General features: G+C 45.4%; 1 protein-coding gene across 4 annotated transcripts in view; it reads left to right on the forward strand.

The window, feature by feature from the left end:
* LMO1 (LIM domain only 1) overlaps positions 1-16,653 on the forward strand; it is a 67,527-nt gene extending 50,874 nt beyond the window's left edge. For all 4 annotated transcript variants that reach the window (XM_072619522.1, XM_072619520.1, XM_072619521.1 and 1 more), the window contains 3 exons: positions 2,177-2,390; positions 8,410-8,535; positions 16,151-16,653. In XM_072619522.1, coding sequence (XP_072475623.1) covers positions 2,177-2,390; positions 8,410-8,535; positions 16,151-16,256 — 446 coding nt within the window. In that variant the 3' untranslated portion in view covers positions 16,257-16,653. The remainder of the gene's footprint in view (positions 1-2,176; positions 2,391-8,409; positions 8,536-16,150) is intronic.
* Positions 16,654-18,151: the final 1,498 nt, after the last annotated feature.

Genomic DNA, 18,151 nt, shown 5'->3' on the forward strand with positions numbered 1-18,151 from the left:
TTTGGGCTAGATTATATATCCCTCTTAGATCTCTTCCATATCTAGGATTCTATGACTGTAATGTGGTATGTGGCAAAAGTCAGAGAACCTGACACTCAAAGCAATGTGGCTTTGGGAAGGGAAGGGAAATAAGCATTTATATAGATCTTCCTATGTGCCAGGTACTGGGCTAAGCAATTTACAAATATTATCTCATTTGCCCCCTCCCCACCCCCAACAACCCCGCAAGAGAGGTGATAGTATGGTCCCCATTTTATAGTTAAGGAAATTGAGGCAGATGGAGGTTAAGTGACTTGCCTGGGGTCATATAGCTTGAGTATCTGAAACTGGATTTGAACTCAGGTCGTCCTGTCCCCAGGCTCAGCAGACTCTTCCATTGTGCCACCAGAAGTCTCAGTTTCCTCATTTGCTTCATTTCACCTTCCTGCCTTCCATTTTTGTGGTGGGGTAAATGATTCACAAACCTTGATGTAACCCAGAAATTCAGGCAATGATACAGAGGCCAGCTGAGACCAACTTGGTAACTGACTCTGCACTGTAGATCTGTCTTTTCCCTACCCCCACACCTGTCAACTCAGGCCTTAGTCCAGCTTTCCCCTATAGGCTGTTCCAGATCATGCCTGTTTGCTGAAGTCCAGTGTGAGTTCTGGGCTAGAGCTCCCAATCTCAATGGACCAGGAGCTAGCAGCAAATTCATTTGGTTCCAAAGCCTTGACTACCCACATAAGGTTGGAGAAGTCAGATTTACACCGCAGAGTCTCAAGAGTTGTAAGAAACCCCAATTGACGGGCCTTGTGAGAGACATTTGGAGATTTCAGTGAGCTGATCCACCTATATTGGCACAACAGCCAAAAAAACCTACCAAGACCTGCTCCATCTTAGGCTGTATTGATGGGGTCTTAGTATGCAGAATGAGTGGGATCGTAAGGTGGCTTCAGCCTGCTCAGACCACATCCAGAGTACTGTCCTTGGTTCTGAGAATCACCTTTTAGGAAAGACAGTAATGAATCAGAGTATATCCAAAGAAGGGGAACCAAAATGGTACAGTAGTAATAATAGTATCAAGTTTATGATGCTTTAAGACTTACAAAGAACTTGCTTTCTTTCTCCATATAGATTATATATATCATATGATATGTAATATTTATATATCATATACACATATGTATATGTGTATATACATATACGTATGTATGTATATATGTGTGTATATGTATATATTTATATGTGTATATATGTATGTGTGTGTGCATATATATATAATGTATATATAAAAATATATGTATGAATTCTCATTTGATTCTCTCAACAATCCTAGGAGCTAAGTGCTATTATTTTCCTCTTTTTACAGATGAGGAAATTAAGGCTGAAAAAATGTTAAGTGATTTGCCCAGGGTCTTCCTAACCCCAAGTCTATGAACTATTGTTCTTAGGACTGGGGACCATCATGTACAAGGATCATTTGAAGGAAATGGGGAAGTTAAGCTAAAGGAACAGAAGCCTTGGGGAGGGGGAGCAACATCAGAGCTGCTTCTTCAGGATCTGAAAGGTTGTCATGTGGAAAAGAGACCAGTCTTGTTCTTTACAGCATCAGAGGACAAAACTAGATGCAATAGGTGTAAGGCACAGATTTCAACTCACTATGATAAGAACCTTCCTGATAATTGGAAGTGCCTAAGGGGCAATGCAGCATCATGGAAAAGCCATTGGGTTTGGAAGTCGGAGACCTAAACTATGACTCATCTGCTGTTTACTCCTTATTTAATCTTGGACAATCACTTAACCATTCTGGGCCTTGATGCTCTTGTCTATAAAATGAGGGTAATAATCCCTAGTCTCCCTTCTATGAACCATGGGATGTCCCATATCTGTAGATGGGATTCCTTCACTATAAGAAAAGCTGAACCAGGAAAGTCCTTTCCTATCTTGCCCTGAGATACTGGGATTCCAAGACCCCCCTACAGACATCGCACACTGGGGCCCATGTGGGACTTTCCAGGGCAATCATAACCAAAGATGTCATTTGGGGCTAGGCCAAGAGATGGAAGCAAAGTGTCTGGTCAGACTCTAGTCCCCACCTGGGAATGGAGGGCAGTGATTGGGACTGAGCAGGACTCCAAGAGTCACTGTGATCACCATCCTGTGCACATGGATCTATCCCTCCCTCTATTCATAGGTGTGCCCATGCTGTCCGTCCACCCTAAGGGGAAACAGAAAGGCTGTGCTGGCTGTAACCGGAAGATCAAGGACCGCTATCTCCTGAAAGCCCTGGACAAGTATTGGCATGAAGACTGTCTGAAGTGTGCCTGCTGTGACTGTCGGTTGGGAGAGGTGGGCTCTACGCTCTACACCAAGGCTAACCTCATTCTGTGCCGCCGGGACTACCTGAGGTAGGGAGGGACCAGGGTAGGGACAGGAGGTGCCACCTGGGGAGGGGAGGGCAGCTGCATTTCACAAAACCATAGGGTTCCTGAATTCTCTCTGACTGTCCCTCCTGGCCAGGAGATAGGTAATAGCAGAGGTACAGGAAGGGATGCACAGAGTTCACTCACACATTTGGTACAGATAGTTCTCCAGAGGTTCATTAGTCTGTTATTCAATCAACATGCATTTATTAAGCACCTACTGTGTGCTTAATGTTAAGTCCTAGAGATACAAAAAGAGACAAAAAACAGTCCTCGCTCTCAAGCTCACCTTCTGATGGAGGAGACAACATGTAAATAACTATAAATTGAAGGTAATTTTAGAGAAAAGGCACTGGCAGTGAGGAAGGGAGGATGAGGGGGTAGGATCCAGAAAGATCCCTTGATGAAGATGAGATTTGAGGTGAGTCTTGAAGGAAGCCAGGAAAACCAAGAGACAGAGGTGAAGAGTGTGTGCATATCAGTCAGTGAAAAGCCATGGAGTTGGGAAAAGGAGCAGAATGTGTGGAAAACAAAAAGAAACCGCCATTAATGAATTATCAACAAACCCCATCATAACACCATGACCAATAATAATACTAGCTAACATTTATATAGCATCTACTATGTGTCAGGTACTGTGCTAAATGCTTTACAATTATCTTATTTGATCTATAGGTATGTGCTATTATTAGTCACATTTTACAGATGAGAAAACAGAGGTAGCGGTTAAGTGACTTGTTCAGGTTCACACTGCTAGAAATGTCTGAGGCCAGAATCATAACCTCCCCCCATTAGCTTATGAACCGCCATCCTAATATTATATTATATATAACATTATCTATAATTAGAATATAACGTTATACTAATTATAATATGTTATACTATTATAAGGCTCTTCTCTGGCCTTTGTGAGTACCACAATCTTCTCACTACCCATCATAAAGTCCTGCTTGTCGTGACAGAAAGAGTACTGGATTCAGAGTCAGTAGGCCTAAGCTTAAATCTCAACTCTCCCACTTACCTGTGCAAAACTAGGCACATTTCTTCATCTTTCTAGGTCTCACTTTGTGAAATAAGATGGCCCAAGCTACACAACTTCTTGGGCCCATCCAAGTTAAAATCCATGACTTCACGAGCTCTGCAAACCCCCTCTCATAACACTCTAGAGCCAATGTCATGCGTCTGATCCTCGTAGGGCATGGTTTCCAGTCCTCTCTCTCTCTCTCTCTCTCTCTAGGTCACACGCTCAATGTTATATTTTGTATTGTAGAGTAGTGTCAGTCAATAAGCTTTTTAAGCACTTATTAGTGCTCAGCTAAATCCTAGGAATACAAATACAAGTAGAAAGAAAATCAACCTCTGCCCTCAAAATTCTTACATTCTATTGGAGGAAAACAACTGAAAAGGGTGGGGGACAAAGGTACTCAGTGCTGGGGCATGGTAGAAGTAGTTCACAAGGGCAGCATGGAGAGGAATGAGATCAGAAGGCAACAGAGCTATTTTCATCATTGTGGACACTTTTGTGGTTTGATCATGTTCAATTTTTTGTGACCCCATTTGGGATTTTCTTGGCAAAGATACTGGAATACTCTGCTATTTCCTTCTCCAGCTCATTTTAGAGATGAGGAAACTGAGGTAAATAGAGTTAAGTGGCATGCCCAGGGTCACACAGCTGGTAAGTGTTTGAGACCAGATTTGAACTCAGGAAGATGAGTCTGCCTGACTCCAGGCCCAGTTACGTGTATCATGGTGCCACCTAGCTGCCCATGTGGCCAATGTTCCTCTCTAAATGGAGACAAATCATTCCAGCTTTTCCAGCTTCCCAGGGGTCCTATTTAGCTTGCAGTTCACTAAAATGACTGTGTCCATATCACGCCAACTATTGTCTAATTATGCTTCTTCTTTCCTTGCCAGTTGATTTCTTATACCACAATGTAGGACTTTACATTGACCCTCTATTATATTGTATCTTGTAATCTTGTATTACATTGTGTCTTGTCATCAGCTCACAATATTCTTGCCTATGGAGATCTTTGGGGAATGTTCTTCTGTTGTCTAACAAGTTAGCCATCCTTCTCTACAGGCCCTGGTGTCTCACACCCCTAAGCCCAGAACCCAGCTGAGTGGTGCTACTTCTTGATTAAGTAGGACGATTGCTTCCCTCCTTCCCGGCCTCCCCCACTGCCCCACACCTAACCTCAGCCCTTGGAATTGAAGCCACAGTCAGGGCTGCTCTCCCTCCTCAGCTTTAATTTGGGCCACTCCTGACATCACTAGCCCGGTGGAGCCAGACCAGCTGAATTTTAGTGTGTCTATAAACCAAGGAAAATTGTCCTTGGCTCAGCTCCTGCATTTAGATTGGCTGCCGACAATGGGGATGGTGAAATTCAGGGGAAGAACCATTAACCGTAATTACCACCACAGGCTAAGGGTTTAATTGTGCTCCATTTTCAATCTTGGGGCCGCTGCCGCCACCTTATTTACAAGCTGCTTCTCTCCGGGAGCTCCATAAGGAGAGAAGATTTACATGGGCACTCTGGGCTTTTAAGTTCCTGTCCCTTTGGGGGAGGGGAATAGGGAGGGAGAAAAGGATGGGAGAAGGTTTAAGTGAGTGAAAAAAATAGCCTGTGACTCATCTTCCCAGCCCAAAAGGGTCACTGAGGGCAGAAGGGGCTGGAGGAACCTTGCATCTCTTGTCAAGACTGAGGCTTCTCCCTACTCGCAAAGCACAAACATTTATTTTTCATACAATGTCAGAGCTGGGGAGGACTTAGAACATGGAGTGTTAGAGTTGGAAGGGACCTTAGAACATGGTATGTCAGAGTTGGGAGGGAATCTTAGAACATAAAACGTCAGATCTGGGAGGGACCTCAGAACACAAAACGTCAGAGTTGAGAGGGAATCTTAGACCATGAAATTTTAGAATTGGAAGGGACCTTAGAACATGGTATGTCAGAGCTGGGAAGGACTTTAGAACATGGAATGTCAGAGTTGGGAGGGATCTTAGAACACAGAATGTAGAATGTCAGAGTTGGAAGTGATATTATCAAATTTTAGAAATGTTAAGCTGAAGCCCATGGAACTGTTTTTTTAAATACATTTTTATAATTGCATTTCAATATAGTTTCCTTTAATAAGTCTTATTGTACGTATTTTAAAACCTTTTTCCAAGGAGTCCATAAGTCTCACCAGTCTGTCATGCCATGAAAAAGATTAAGAACTCGTCATCTAATCTAAACCCTTCATTTTACAGATAAGGAAACTGAGGCTCAGGGAAAGGAAGGCACTGAGCCAAGATCACAGAGGGAGTTCCCATCAGAGGTAGGACAGGATCCCAGAACCCTTGACTCCTAGGCTAGGGCGCTCATCACTCTAGAAGGCTCTCTGTGAGCACTCCTCCACAATGACTCCACCAGACTGAGAGGGGCACAGAAGCCCAATGAATCTGATGTCTCGAGGGACTGGATCGGACCCCCTGCATGGACCCAGCCTTAAGCCTAAGCCAGGAATGTTATGCAAACACCCCAACCATTTGCCACAGGGTTTTCCCTTAGACCGTGACAGTAAGACAGGTGACCAGCGGGTTGAATGGGGCGGGGGAGGGTGGGCTGCCTGCCCTGCTGTCTAAGCTGACTGTTTAGTTAAGTGAACATCTGTCCCAGCTTCCCCAGCTCTCATTTGAAAACTCCCCGCATTTGGAAAGGGAAAGAAAGGGCCTGTTTGGACACGCAGATGCCGTTGGGGCCCTTTGTCCCAGATAATCTGGAGAGTAGGCCCCAGCACCAGGCCCTAATGAATAATGGATCCGAACAGGGAAGTGCCTGGCATTGAAGGGGACAAATCCGGGATTAAAAACCCTCTGTAAGTCCATCCCCAGCCTCGAGGAGCAGGTTTCACTGGCTCAGCTCAAATTCGGAGAAAAGGAGCCAAGAGAAATCTTTACCCCTTTCACCAAAAGTGATGGTGGGGAGGAGCTCAGAAGGAACTCAGGAAGCTGGTGGTCCAGCAGGGACCTCAGCTCAGTCCACCACTCATGGAAAGTGAGAGATGGAGAGAGATGGTCCATCCCTAACAGGAGAGGCGACTTGGCTCCCCAGAGCCACTGGGAAAGTCCAGAGTCCTCCCAGGTCCACGGTGCTCTGGGCCATTGTGCTGGTGGTGACCTAGGCCTGGTTGAAACTGAACAAAATTTGATTCTGTTCTAATAGAAAAAAAGCAGGATTAATACAGTCTAGAGTCCGGAGTAACTTAGGCTCAGATACTTCTTCCAATACTTACTAGCTATGTGACCCTAACCTCTCTGATCCTCAGTTTCCCCATTTGTCAAATGAGCTGGAGAAGGAATTGGCAAACCACTTCAGCATCTGCCAAGGAAACCCCAAATAGGGTCACAGAGAGTTGGAGATGGCTAAACAGCAAAAATGAATATTATGCTTCTGTATGTTTCTGTCTCACTTTACTCACCCTCTACAACTCTGTGAGGTGGGCAGTAGCAATGTTGTAATCTCATTTTAGAAAGAGGGAAAGTGATGCGCTAGCCAGGGACAAAGACAGGATTCAAACCCAAGACTCCAAAGTCCAGCCTTCTCCCTCGGTGCTTGCCCTTTCTTGTTCGAAGCTGGATCTGTATAGCCTTTCTAAGCCTGTTCCTTTTCCTTGGAGCATGGGTCCCCACTGGACTGAAAAGACTTTGACAAGGCCCCTTGAAAGCATCACCAACTCTCCTTTTGGAAGTTCCCTTACCCTTTTCTCTAGGTCAAAGGACCATTTGGGATGAGACGGAAGGAAAGACCACACATGGTCATCCTTGTGTTCACAGCCTCACCCTGGGAGAAATATATCTGACATATGGCCCCTGGCCAGAAGTCTAACTCTGCCCATAGCACCAGAGGTCTGACCATAGCAGCCAGCTTGGGAAATATTAAATGTCAGAACTGTGAAGGACCTTACAACATAGGACATTGAATATCAGAGCTAAGAGGGACCTTACAATATCAAATCTTAGGGGTAGAAGAGACCAGAGAACATGGAAAGTGAGATATCATCTAACTAACCCTATCCTTTTACAGACAGGGAAACTGAGTCCCAGAGAGAAGTGATTGGCCCAAGATCTCATACAGGTCTCCTGCCAACCAGGTCAGGGCTTTTTTCTCTACCATAGCCACCGGGATTAGACTGAGTAGACTGAATTTATACCTGGAGGGCACAATTGCCCCTGATTCTTGCTGACCCACTGGCAACCTTGAACCCATGATTCATACACATTTCACTTCCCCAAGACAGCCTTGGGTGAGGGATATCTCTTCCCTCACAGCCCTAGGCCACCTCAGAGACCCTACTGGCCTGGGCCCAGACTCAGATGACTCAAAGGAGGGATCCATCGTGACAGAGGAGAAAGTGCAGAAGTCAGAAGACCTAAGTTCTTGTCTCTGTTTAATATACACCCTGAGACAAGTAATTTCCCTTGTCTGGGCTTCAGTTTCCCAGGTAAAATGGAAAGGAGGATTGGTCTAGAATCTCTAGAACTGAGCTTTAAAAATATTTTTTAATAACTGTATTGCAATATAATTGGTTTCCTTCGTAATCTCATTTTACTTTATGCATTTAAAGACACTATTCTGAGAAGGGGTTCGTGGCTTCACCAGGATGCACCCAGGGATCCCTGACATCAAAAAGGTTAAGGACCCCTGGGGTTCTTTTGGGGTCTTCCCAGCTTCCCCAGCCCTTCAGCTTAGCTCAGATTTTTGCATTCCTGGGGGAGATCTCCTTCAGGCTAGTAGGAGGATCTGGAAGATGCTGCAGAGAAGAGGAGGCTGAGATGCCGCATGTCCATCCCTAGGCTCTCCTGGGACCTCCCCATCCCACCACCCTGCAGCGGTCAGCAAGATGGAGGCTGGGCTGCCTCAGCCTGGTGCAGTGCTGGAGTTGATACTGCTAATTAGACTTAATTAGCCCTTCCTCCATTTAATTAAAATGGCTCCTAATGAATGTGCTTTCTTGGCAGGCTCTTTGGCACCACGGGGAATTGCGCTGCCTGCAGCAAGCTGATCCCAGCCTTTGAGATGGTGATGCGGGCCCGGGACAACGTCTACCATTTGGACTGCTTCGCCTGCCAGCTCTGCAACCAGAGGTGAGGATGGGCCCCCCATGCCCCAGGTGGGGAGCCCACCTCAAACCTTCACCTGGGGCAAGCCCATGTGCACCAGTGGATCGTAGAATTCCGGTGCCTGGCAGAGCAGGTCCAACCTCCCATTTGAGGGAGGTAGATGAAACTTGCCTGAAGTATCATAGATAACTGGGCCAATTTGGAATCTTGACTCCTTCCACTATACTGATCAGTCAGCCTATCACCAGGCATTTACCAAGTGCCATGCACTGTTCTAAGCACTGGAAATAGGCAGATATAGACAAAGCACTGGTAAATACTAGCCCAGTCTCGTGCCAAGCAGTAGAGAGAGACAAGCAAAAAGAAAGACAGTCCCTCCACTAAAGCCTCTTACATTCTGATTAACAGACAACACAAAAATAGGGGGTTGGAAAATAATGAGAGGGAGGATCCTCCTGAGGGGCCACGGTGAGGAGGCTGGGAAGTGATAAGATAAGGGCTCCCTTGTCAGGTCTTGGGGGAGCCAGAGGTGGAGTCCAGGTTACCAATGTGTGGAAAGCGTCAAAGTGCCATAGTGGGGAGATGACCCTGATGCAAAGAAACATCCCAGATGTGGAATCCTGGAATCTCAGAGTGGGAAGGGACCTCAGACGTCATGTAGTCCAGCTCATACCTGAACAGGAATCCCCACAATAACATCTTTGTCAAGTCTCTGCTTGAAGACCTCTAGTGATGGGGAACTCACTACCTTATGAGATACTACATCCCACTTTGGACTAACTCCATTAGATTTTCTTTTTATCAAGCCTGAATCTGTCACTGGAAATTTCTTACCCATCCCTCTTCTACAGGGTGGCACTTCAGAAATTTGAAGATAACTGTTATTCTCTCCACCTCAAGTTTTCTCTTATCCAGGCTAAACATCTCCCATTCTTTCATGGCATGGTCCCATTTGCTTCATTTTTCTGGTCTCCCATCCCAGTCTGTCAATTTTCCCTTCCTGAGTACAGCATCAAGAACTGGACCCAAGATTCCAGTGGTGATCTAAGCAGAGGACAGTGGGACAGACGCCTCCCCTTCTTCTATTAATGCAGCTTTTCTATATTTCAAATAATAAGAGTGGAAAGAGACAGAGTGAGGGAGAGACAGAGAGACAGCGAAAGAGATGGAGAAGTAAAGTCCCCAGAATTGAGCAAAAGCAGTGAGGCTGGCAACTCTTCCTAAAGTAATAATGCCTCTTGGTTTCCCCATCTGTGAAATGGGCACAACCTCATAGGGCTAAAACTTATTAGGATCAAACAGGAAGATGTAAGAGCAAGGAAGAGGGGTTAAGGGGAATCTGGGCAGGTTCCTGGCAGAGATACCATTTGAATTAAAGCTTGAGGCAGGGGTGGGGAACCTTTGGTCTCGAGGTCACATGTAGCCTTGTAGGTCCTCGGGTGTGGCCTTTTGACTGAGTTCAAGTTCCACAGAACAAATCGTTTTATTAAGGGAATTTGTTCTGTGAAGTTTGGATTCAGTCAAAGGTCACACTTGAGGACCTAGAGGCCCACACATAGCCTCAAGGGTTCAGGTTCCCCACCCCTGGCAAAAGATGAGGAAGATTTGGCCACAGGGAACAGGAGAAGGAATTCTAGATTGGAGAATGTGTGCTGTAAATGAGGAACCTCTTTCTTGCCTTGATTTCCCTGCAGATCAGAGGGAGGTGCAGGATCCATTAGGGAAAGATGAGGATCATGGGTTCAAAGCTGGAAAGGAACCTTAGAGATCTCATCCATTGCCCTCATTTTACAGAAGGGGAAACTGAGCCTTAGAGGGGTTTCCCAAAGGTCACTCAGGTAATAAATGGCAGAGTCAGGTCCTCTCACTCCAGATCCCTCCAGGCTCAAGCAGCTTCCAGCAATTGTACTTCACCCCTTTCCTAGGCTTTTCTCTCCCACCATGTCTTGGGAAGGTGGTATTTGTTATAGTCTAGAGGGTGCTTAGAGATCATCTGATCCCGTCTTCCCCCATGCCCATTTCCACCCCCATTCTTTAACAGATGAGGAGACTGAAGCCCAGAGGGGGAAAGGGACTTTCCTAAGGTCACACAGCAAGTCTAGGACAAGAGGGCATTGGACCTCAGACCTCCTGATTCCCAGGGCTGGCCTTTTGCAGGCAGGGAAAGCATCTCCCAGAATCCAGAGAGAGGGAAAAACTACTGGCTGTCTTAACAAAGCAGGAAGTGTCCTCTCGAGGGTACACAGCCTTAGGGATGGTGGGTCTCTGGCCACCTCACTGGCCTGCTGGCCCTGGTTGCTCGGATGAGGTTGTCGCACCACCTAGCGGCCAGCTGGTGAACAGGCCCAGGTCGTTCCCAGCAAGAGTGAGAGGAGGCCCAGAATGTCATTCCCAGTCAGGATGCTGTCCCAGGAAGATGTCTGGGGGGATACTGGGGCCAGGTTCTGTCTGGATCCCTGAGAGACAGATAGAAAGGGACTGGGACAGGGGCTAGAGGATAGAGGGGGACTTGAGGACTTCATTAGGGCCTTCAATACTGCCTAGAATAGGAAGTCAATTCATCCCGTGAGCCTTCATGGGGCAGAACCTTGAGGCAGAGGGAAGGAAAGAGTTACTTAGGGCAATAGAAAGATCCACAAACTTGGAGTAAGGAGAACTGGGCACTGCTATAGTACCTCTTCTACTTATTAACCATGTATATGAGGGTACAGTAGAAAGAAGATCACTGATTCTAGTCAGAGGATCTTCATTCAAATCCTGACTTGGATGCTTACTATCTGTAGGACTTGGTTTAAGTCACTTAACCTACCTGGACTTCAGTTTCCTTGCCTCTAACATGAGGAAGTTGCATTGGATGGCCTCCAAGGTCCCCTCCAGCTCTGAACCTATGATCCTGTGACAAATCGACTCATGTCTCTGAACCTGTTTCCCCATCTGTAAAATGAAAGGAATCAGGCTGTATGGTTTCTGTCTGGCCATAACTTCATATTCTCAGATTGCTCCCAGCTCTGAGTTGGAGCAGAGGACAGGACCATAAAGTTACAAGGCCATGAGCATCTTCATTTCTATGGGTGAGCCAGTTTCCTGAGCTGGCCTACCTTAGACTTACCAGGAGAAGGGACATGGAGAGGGCTAGCCCTCTCCCTTCCCATCCCAGATTCTTGGCCTTTCTGCTGGAAGTACAGCTGGGTGGGAAGTGTCCACTGCCAATCCAAGCTCTAACTGACTAGAGAAGAGAGATGAGGACAAGGCCAGCTCAGAGGGATCCTGGGTCTTTTCTCACTCCCAAATTTCAATCAATCAACATTTTAAATTATTTATCAAGTGCCAGGCACAACTATGTAAACGTGCCTTGGAAGACAGGAGGTCCTGCCTGCCTCCTTCCTTCCCTTTCCTCTGCCTCAAGTTCCTGAGTTGCAGAAATCATATGTGTGGAAAGATGTGGTAAAGGAGGGAAAGAGGCAGGAGAAAAGGAAGGAGGAAGGGAATGGGGCTAGGCAGAGGCAGCTCATTCAAAATCTAAGAGAAACATCCCTCTCTGTGAACGCTGCTGGTATATAGGAGCCGGTGAGAGTAACTCTCCACCCCTAGGGAGGCTGGGGATGTGGAGGGGAACAGGACATATGATCATAGAGTGGGCCAAGGAACCAGTACCATGCAGCTATGGATCTCTCCCCACAAAAGAGATCCTAGAACTTAGAACATCAAAGCTGAGAGAGACCTTAAGAAATGGGATGGGTTAATTAGAAGATAACCTAGAACCTGTAATATCACATCTGAGAGTGAACTTAAAGCACAGGATTTTAGAGCTGGGAGGGATCCTAGAACGTAGAATGTCAGACTAGAAGGGAACAGTGGAGGGGACTGTGAAGGGACCTCAGAATGTAGAATGTAAAATTTCTCTCCTCTTACTAGTTGGGTCACTGCTTTTCCCTTTATAGCTCACTCTCTCTCAGATGCTTACGAGCACCTGAGGTTTGTCCTGAAGGTAATACAAGTCTTGACACCCTAGGGAAAGTTTCCCTGTTTAGGCAAAGAGTTCTCTTATTGGACCTTATGGAAAAATCAAACCAAGGCTTTGAGGGGATCAGGGGGGGAGGCCTTAGCTAAGACCTAAGTCTGGACATGCATCTGGGAAGAGACAGTGTTCCCTGGCCCTAGGGAGTTGGTACCTGATCCAAGAGGGGGAAAGTCTTTGTGCCCTTTGAGACAACCAACCTCAGAGCCAGAAGATGTCCCTATAAAGGGGTCCTGAGAAAATCAAGCTAGTGAGTGGAAAGGTTAAGTTTTGTTCCTAAGATTGGTACTCAAAGGAGAACTCCCAGTCCAAGTGAATTATTTCCAGGTGAGGTAAATATGGCAGCCCAAACCATGGGCATGTACTTGCAGAAGAATTAGCCAAATGGCCACAGGCAAATCCTACTACTCTGAACCTCACTTTCCTCATATAGGAAACAGAGGTAACATTTGAACTACTCTCTTCACATAGAGAGGGACTGGGACAGGGGCTGGACTATAGATATACCAGCAGCGTTCACAGAGTGGGATGTTTCTCTTAGATTTTGAACGAGCTGCCTCTGCCTAGCCCCATTCCCTTCCTCCTTCTTTTTCTCCTGCCTCTTCTCCTCCTTTATCACATCTTTCCACACGTGATTTCTGCAACTCAGGAACTTGAGGCAGAGGAAAGGGAAGGGAGGAGGCAGGCAGGACCTCCTGACTTCCAAGGCACGTTTACATAGTTGTGCCTGACACATGATAAGTGCTTTATCCTCTTCATAGGGCTGTTGTGAGGCAAGAGCTTTGTGAACCTTAAAACTCTATAGAAGTGACTTATTACTATTTCTTTTCGTTACCCTGGGCTCTGCACACATTCAGTGAATGTCTGTGGGTTTTTTATGTGGCTGGGGTTTTTTTCCACAATGACAAGCTAAAGTAAGCCCAGAGAAACATGGATGAAATGCAGAAGTCACTGAAGACCAAGGAAAGAAGCAACTGATGAAAATGTCCAACCAGAAGAAGAAGAGACTTGGTGGACAGAGAACAGATGATAGCTGCATGTAGGAGACGGAAAGGCAGTTAGGTACAGGAAACCCAGGCTTCTGATGGGGCAGAATCAGGTGCAATAAGTGAAATTACATGGAGGAAGATTTTGTTCAGGACAAGAAAGGCCATCCTCCCAGTTAGAGTTGCCCCCAAATGAAATGGGTTACCCCAGGAGGCAACTGACTCTCTAACACAGGATGTCTCTCAGTGGAAGCTGGATAGCCACTTGTTGGGGGCATTGTAGAAGGGAATACTGTCCAGCTAGGGCTCTTGCCAGATGACCTCTGAAGGCCTTTCCTATGCTAGACAAGGAAGCTCTCTCCAGGTGGCGCCATTCATGGACCTGGAGACAAAAATGGAATTGTTGGCTAAAGTCTGGTTTAGGAGAGACAACATGATCAATATTCATATTTATCCCTTTTATCTAAATTGTGCTTTTAAAAAATAGTTTACAAAGCACTTTGCCACAGTCTCTCTTATTTGATTTTCACAACAGTCCCCAAAGCTAGGCAGGGCAAGGGATATTTTTCCCATTGGACAGGAGAAAAATGGCACCTAGAGAGGGAAAATGAGTTACTCAAAGTCACAGACTGGATTAGTGGCAGAGCTAGATTTGAACTCAAGACTCTGGAAGATTAGAGAAAGAGGGGTGAAATTTCAGATATGTCCTTGAAGGAATTTGTAAAAAAAAAAAAAAAAAAAAAAACCTTTATTCTTGACTTGGACATAAACTTGGACAGAAGAGAGCACCTGGCTGCCCTTCATAGTTCAGGTCACCAGGTCTCAGTGAACCTATATTCCACAGCACCAAGAGAATTGGCAGATGTGAATACTAAGTCCATTGCCTTTTAAAAATTATAAAGGATGGTAGAAGTGCTGTGGGACTGAAGGAGAGCACATATCCTGATTTTCAAAATAGGAAATGAACATGAGTCTGCCAAGAATGGGCTGCAGGCAGCTTAACTCAATTCCCAAAAAAATCTGAGAGATATTAAAGGGATATTTTGAGACTAACTGGAAAATGAAACAATGATCACAAAGAAACCAATATGGCTCTGTCAGGAGGTCATTCCTGACCAACTTCATTCCTCTTTTGACTTTCTAATACATCAAGAGAATGCCCTAGAAACTGTTCATCTAGATTTTAGAAAAGCACATGACCATCTCTCACATCGCTCTTGAGGGCAAACCAAAGCAATACAGGCTAGAGGCTAGACAATGATGTAGTTTCATGGATCCAGAATTGTTGAATGGTTGGACTCAATGAGTGGTCTTTTGATCACTTAGTGTCACCTTGAAATACCCCAGAGATGCCAACCAGGATATGAAATTATTTTAAAAGATTAAAATTGATTTGAATTTGAAATTGAATAGAAATAAATGTAATGTATTACACTCAAATTCAAAAATTTCAGAAGTACAAAATGGTGGAAGTGTGATCCCACAGCACTCCTCTGAAAAAAGACCTAGGGTTTTCAGTGGACCACAAACTCAATCTGAGTCAATATCATTTCATGTGTGGTGGTCAGAAAAGCTAACAGGATTTTAGGTTGTATTGAGGCAGAAAGTTTATAAGCCTAGGGAGGTGATAGGCTTATCAGATCATACAGCGTTCAGTTCTGGATATCCACATTTTGGGAAGAACATTAAGAAGCTGAAGAGCACTTGGAGGAAGGTGATAGCTATGAAATGGGGATTATAGATCATTCCTTATACATACTGGTTGAAGGAACTGGGAATGTTTATCTTGAAGAAGAAAAGATTGACAAGAGAAGAAAGGAGAAATTCATGCTATCTGTCTTCAAGTATTTGTAGAAGAGAGATTATTAGCTTTATTCATTTGGCCTCAGAAGGATGGCTGAAGAACAATGGGTAGAAGACAGAGAAAGACAGATTTAAGCCTGGCATAAGGAAAAACACCCTAACATTCGAGCTGTTCCAAAGGCAAGCGGACTGCCTTGGAGACCCATGATGTGAGAACTCCAACGTCCAGAGAATGTCCATATAATCACTTTTCAAGGACATTGTTGGACAAGGCATTATTTCTGACTCTGAAATTTGGTCATTCTGTGAGTCGGGGAGTATAAAACATCCGACCCTAAGCTTAGGTCTTGTGAATCATGGAAAGCATCCCAGGGCATTCTCGGATTCTCCCAATCCTGACATTTCCCATCTTCCAATCCTTCCCTTTACCCCCCAAGGCTAGCACCATTTGGGCAGATGGTGGTCATAGGATTCTGAAACATTATATGTAAATCTTATTGGAAATGGAATATATAAGGAGCCCTGTCTATTGAACCATCTGGTCTAATCTATACACACACACACACACACACACACACACACACACACACATGCACACACACACACACACACACACCTTTGCACATGGATAGACTAAAGCCCAAAGAGGAGAGGTGACTTGCCCAAAGTCACACAAGGAGTTGGGACAGAGTTGGGGCTAGAACCCAGAGCTGCTGACTCCCAGCCCAGTACTCAGCCATTTCCAGATTTCTTTCTTCATCTCACTCTCTTTTTTTTTCTCTTTTTTTCTCTTTCTCTCTCTCTCTGTCTCTATCTCTCTTGGATCTTCCAGATTTTGCGTGGGAGACAAATTTTTCCTGAAAAACAACATGATCTTGTGTCAGATGGACTATGAGGAAGGGCAGCTGAATGGAAGTTTTGAATCACAGGTTCAGTAACCCCATCCCTTCACCTGTCTGGGGGCCCTGGGCTGCACCCCGATGGGCAGCTCATCAGCCTGCTCTGGCTGCAGCAAGGGGGGTGGCTATTGGCCTGGCTTGGCCCGCCCACGATCTTTTTAAAATTCTCCATCCACAGAGGGACCCCCCTCCCTCCATGGTCCCATGCCGTCCCTGCCCGGCACCAAGCAGTTACAGGTGTAGATGTGCGGTTGTGCCCGTGTTCCTGAGCACTGCCTTGCCTTTCCCCGCCTCACCTACTTAGTCTGTGTGTGAGTCTCTGGGGGCCAGGCAGGGCCTGTACAGCCTGTCTTCTGTATATAAACTGGAACATTTATTTTATGAGAAATGTAATGCAATTTTATTACTGGTGTGAATTAAAAAAGTATGAATGTTTCCTGGGGAGCGTCCCTGTGGTTTATTTGGGGGTGGAGATGAAGACCAGCTCTACCCAAGAGTACTCTGCTAAATACTTAATAATAATACTAACCATAACTCATACTTACACAGTGCTCTACAGTTTACAAGACACATTCCTTTAATATTTCCCACCTGATCCAATCTCCTAGAAGGTGAGAGCTGGAAAGGCCCTAGTTCACCTAGTCTGACCCCTACTCCCATTTTATAGATGGGCAAACAGAAACCCAGAAAACCAGAGACTAATAATAGCTAGCATTTGTGTAGCACTTTACAAATTTTAACTCATTTGATCCTTACAACAGCCCTGGGAGGGAGATGCTGTTATTATCCCTATTTTATAGATGACGTCACTGAGGCAGACTAAGGTGAAGTGACCAGGGTCACACAGCTAGGAAGTGTCTAAGGTGGGACTTGAACTCAGGTCTGTCTTCCAGACTCCAAATCCAGTACTCTATCCACCATACCCCCTAGCTGCCTCTGAGCCAAAACTGATCTGAGTTCTCATAGTGAATCCAATCCAATTTAACTCAACCAGCATTTGTGTACCCATTGTGGTCAGAGCCCTGGTGCTCACATTAAGTAAGACAGTTTACCTGTGGCCTCATCCTACGTTCTCAGAGGGTTCAAGCTAATAGGAAGATGACATACATACACTGATGAATCTATGGTAGACAGTATTAGCCCATTATACGGGCCAAGAACACAGTGTTCTGTAAGATCTGCAGGAAAAGATCACAATCAACTGGGGAAAGACACGGCAGACTTCCCAGGAGGTGGCAGAAGGGCTGAGTGTAAGGGATGGATAAGTGAATTCAAAAGTAAAGAGTGGGAGGAAGATAGTGGCAAAACTGGGGCTGGGCCAGGATTTTTCTTGCTCTCCTCTTCCCAACCTCTAAAAAAGAAAGATAAAAATAGACATGAAAACAACCACAAAGATAACCCCAGATCCACACCAGCACTGTAAGATAATTTGTAAAGATCAAAACACTTGATCAGTGTGAGTTAGGAGAAGCAATGTGGTTATGTTACAAAGTCTAAGTATTCTTTACTTACATTCTCAGAAATGGGAAGAACCTCAGAGAGCAATGACCAGAATCTCTTCCTGAATGAGTTCCCATTAAGGCATTCCCAACAGGTGCTCATTTGGCCTCCACTTGGAGACCTCCAGTGATGGGGAGCTCATTACCTTTTGAGGCAGCCCACATCTTTTCTTTTTGTCTTCTGAGGCTCGCAGAGAAGTCCCAATCTTCCATGCTTGGCTATAGAGTGAGATAAGGTGGAAGAAAATGGTAGCTCTGAGTTAGGAATCCTGAATTTAGGAGATGGGATTAGGGTTAATAGAGTGAGAAACTCTGAGGCTTAGAGATGGGGAGCCAAGGGTCACACAGTAACTTTTCAGTGGCAGAGACTGGCCAGACACCCAAGTCATTTGACTCTCAAGGCAGAGAAGTGTTTACCACATCAGGCAGTTGGGA

The sequence above is a fragment of the Notamacropus eugenii genome, chromosome 6 (genome assembly GCF_028372415.1).
Source record: "Notamacropus eugenii isolate mMacEug1 chromosome 6, mMacEug1.pri_v2, whole genome shotgun sequence".
Lineage (NCBI taxonomy): Eukaryota > Metazoa > Chordata > Mammalia > Diprotodontia > Macropodidae > Notamacropus > Notamacropus eugenii.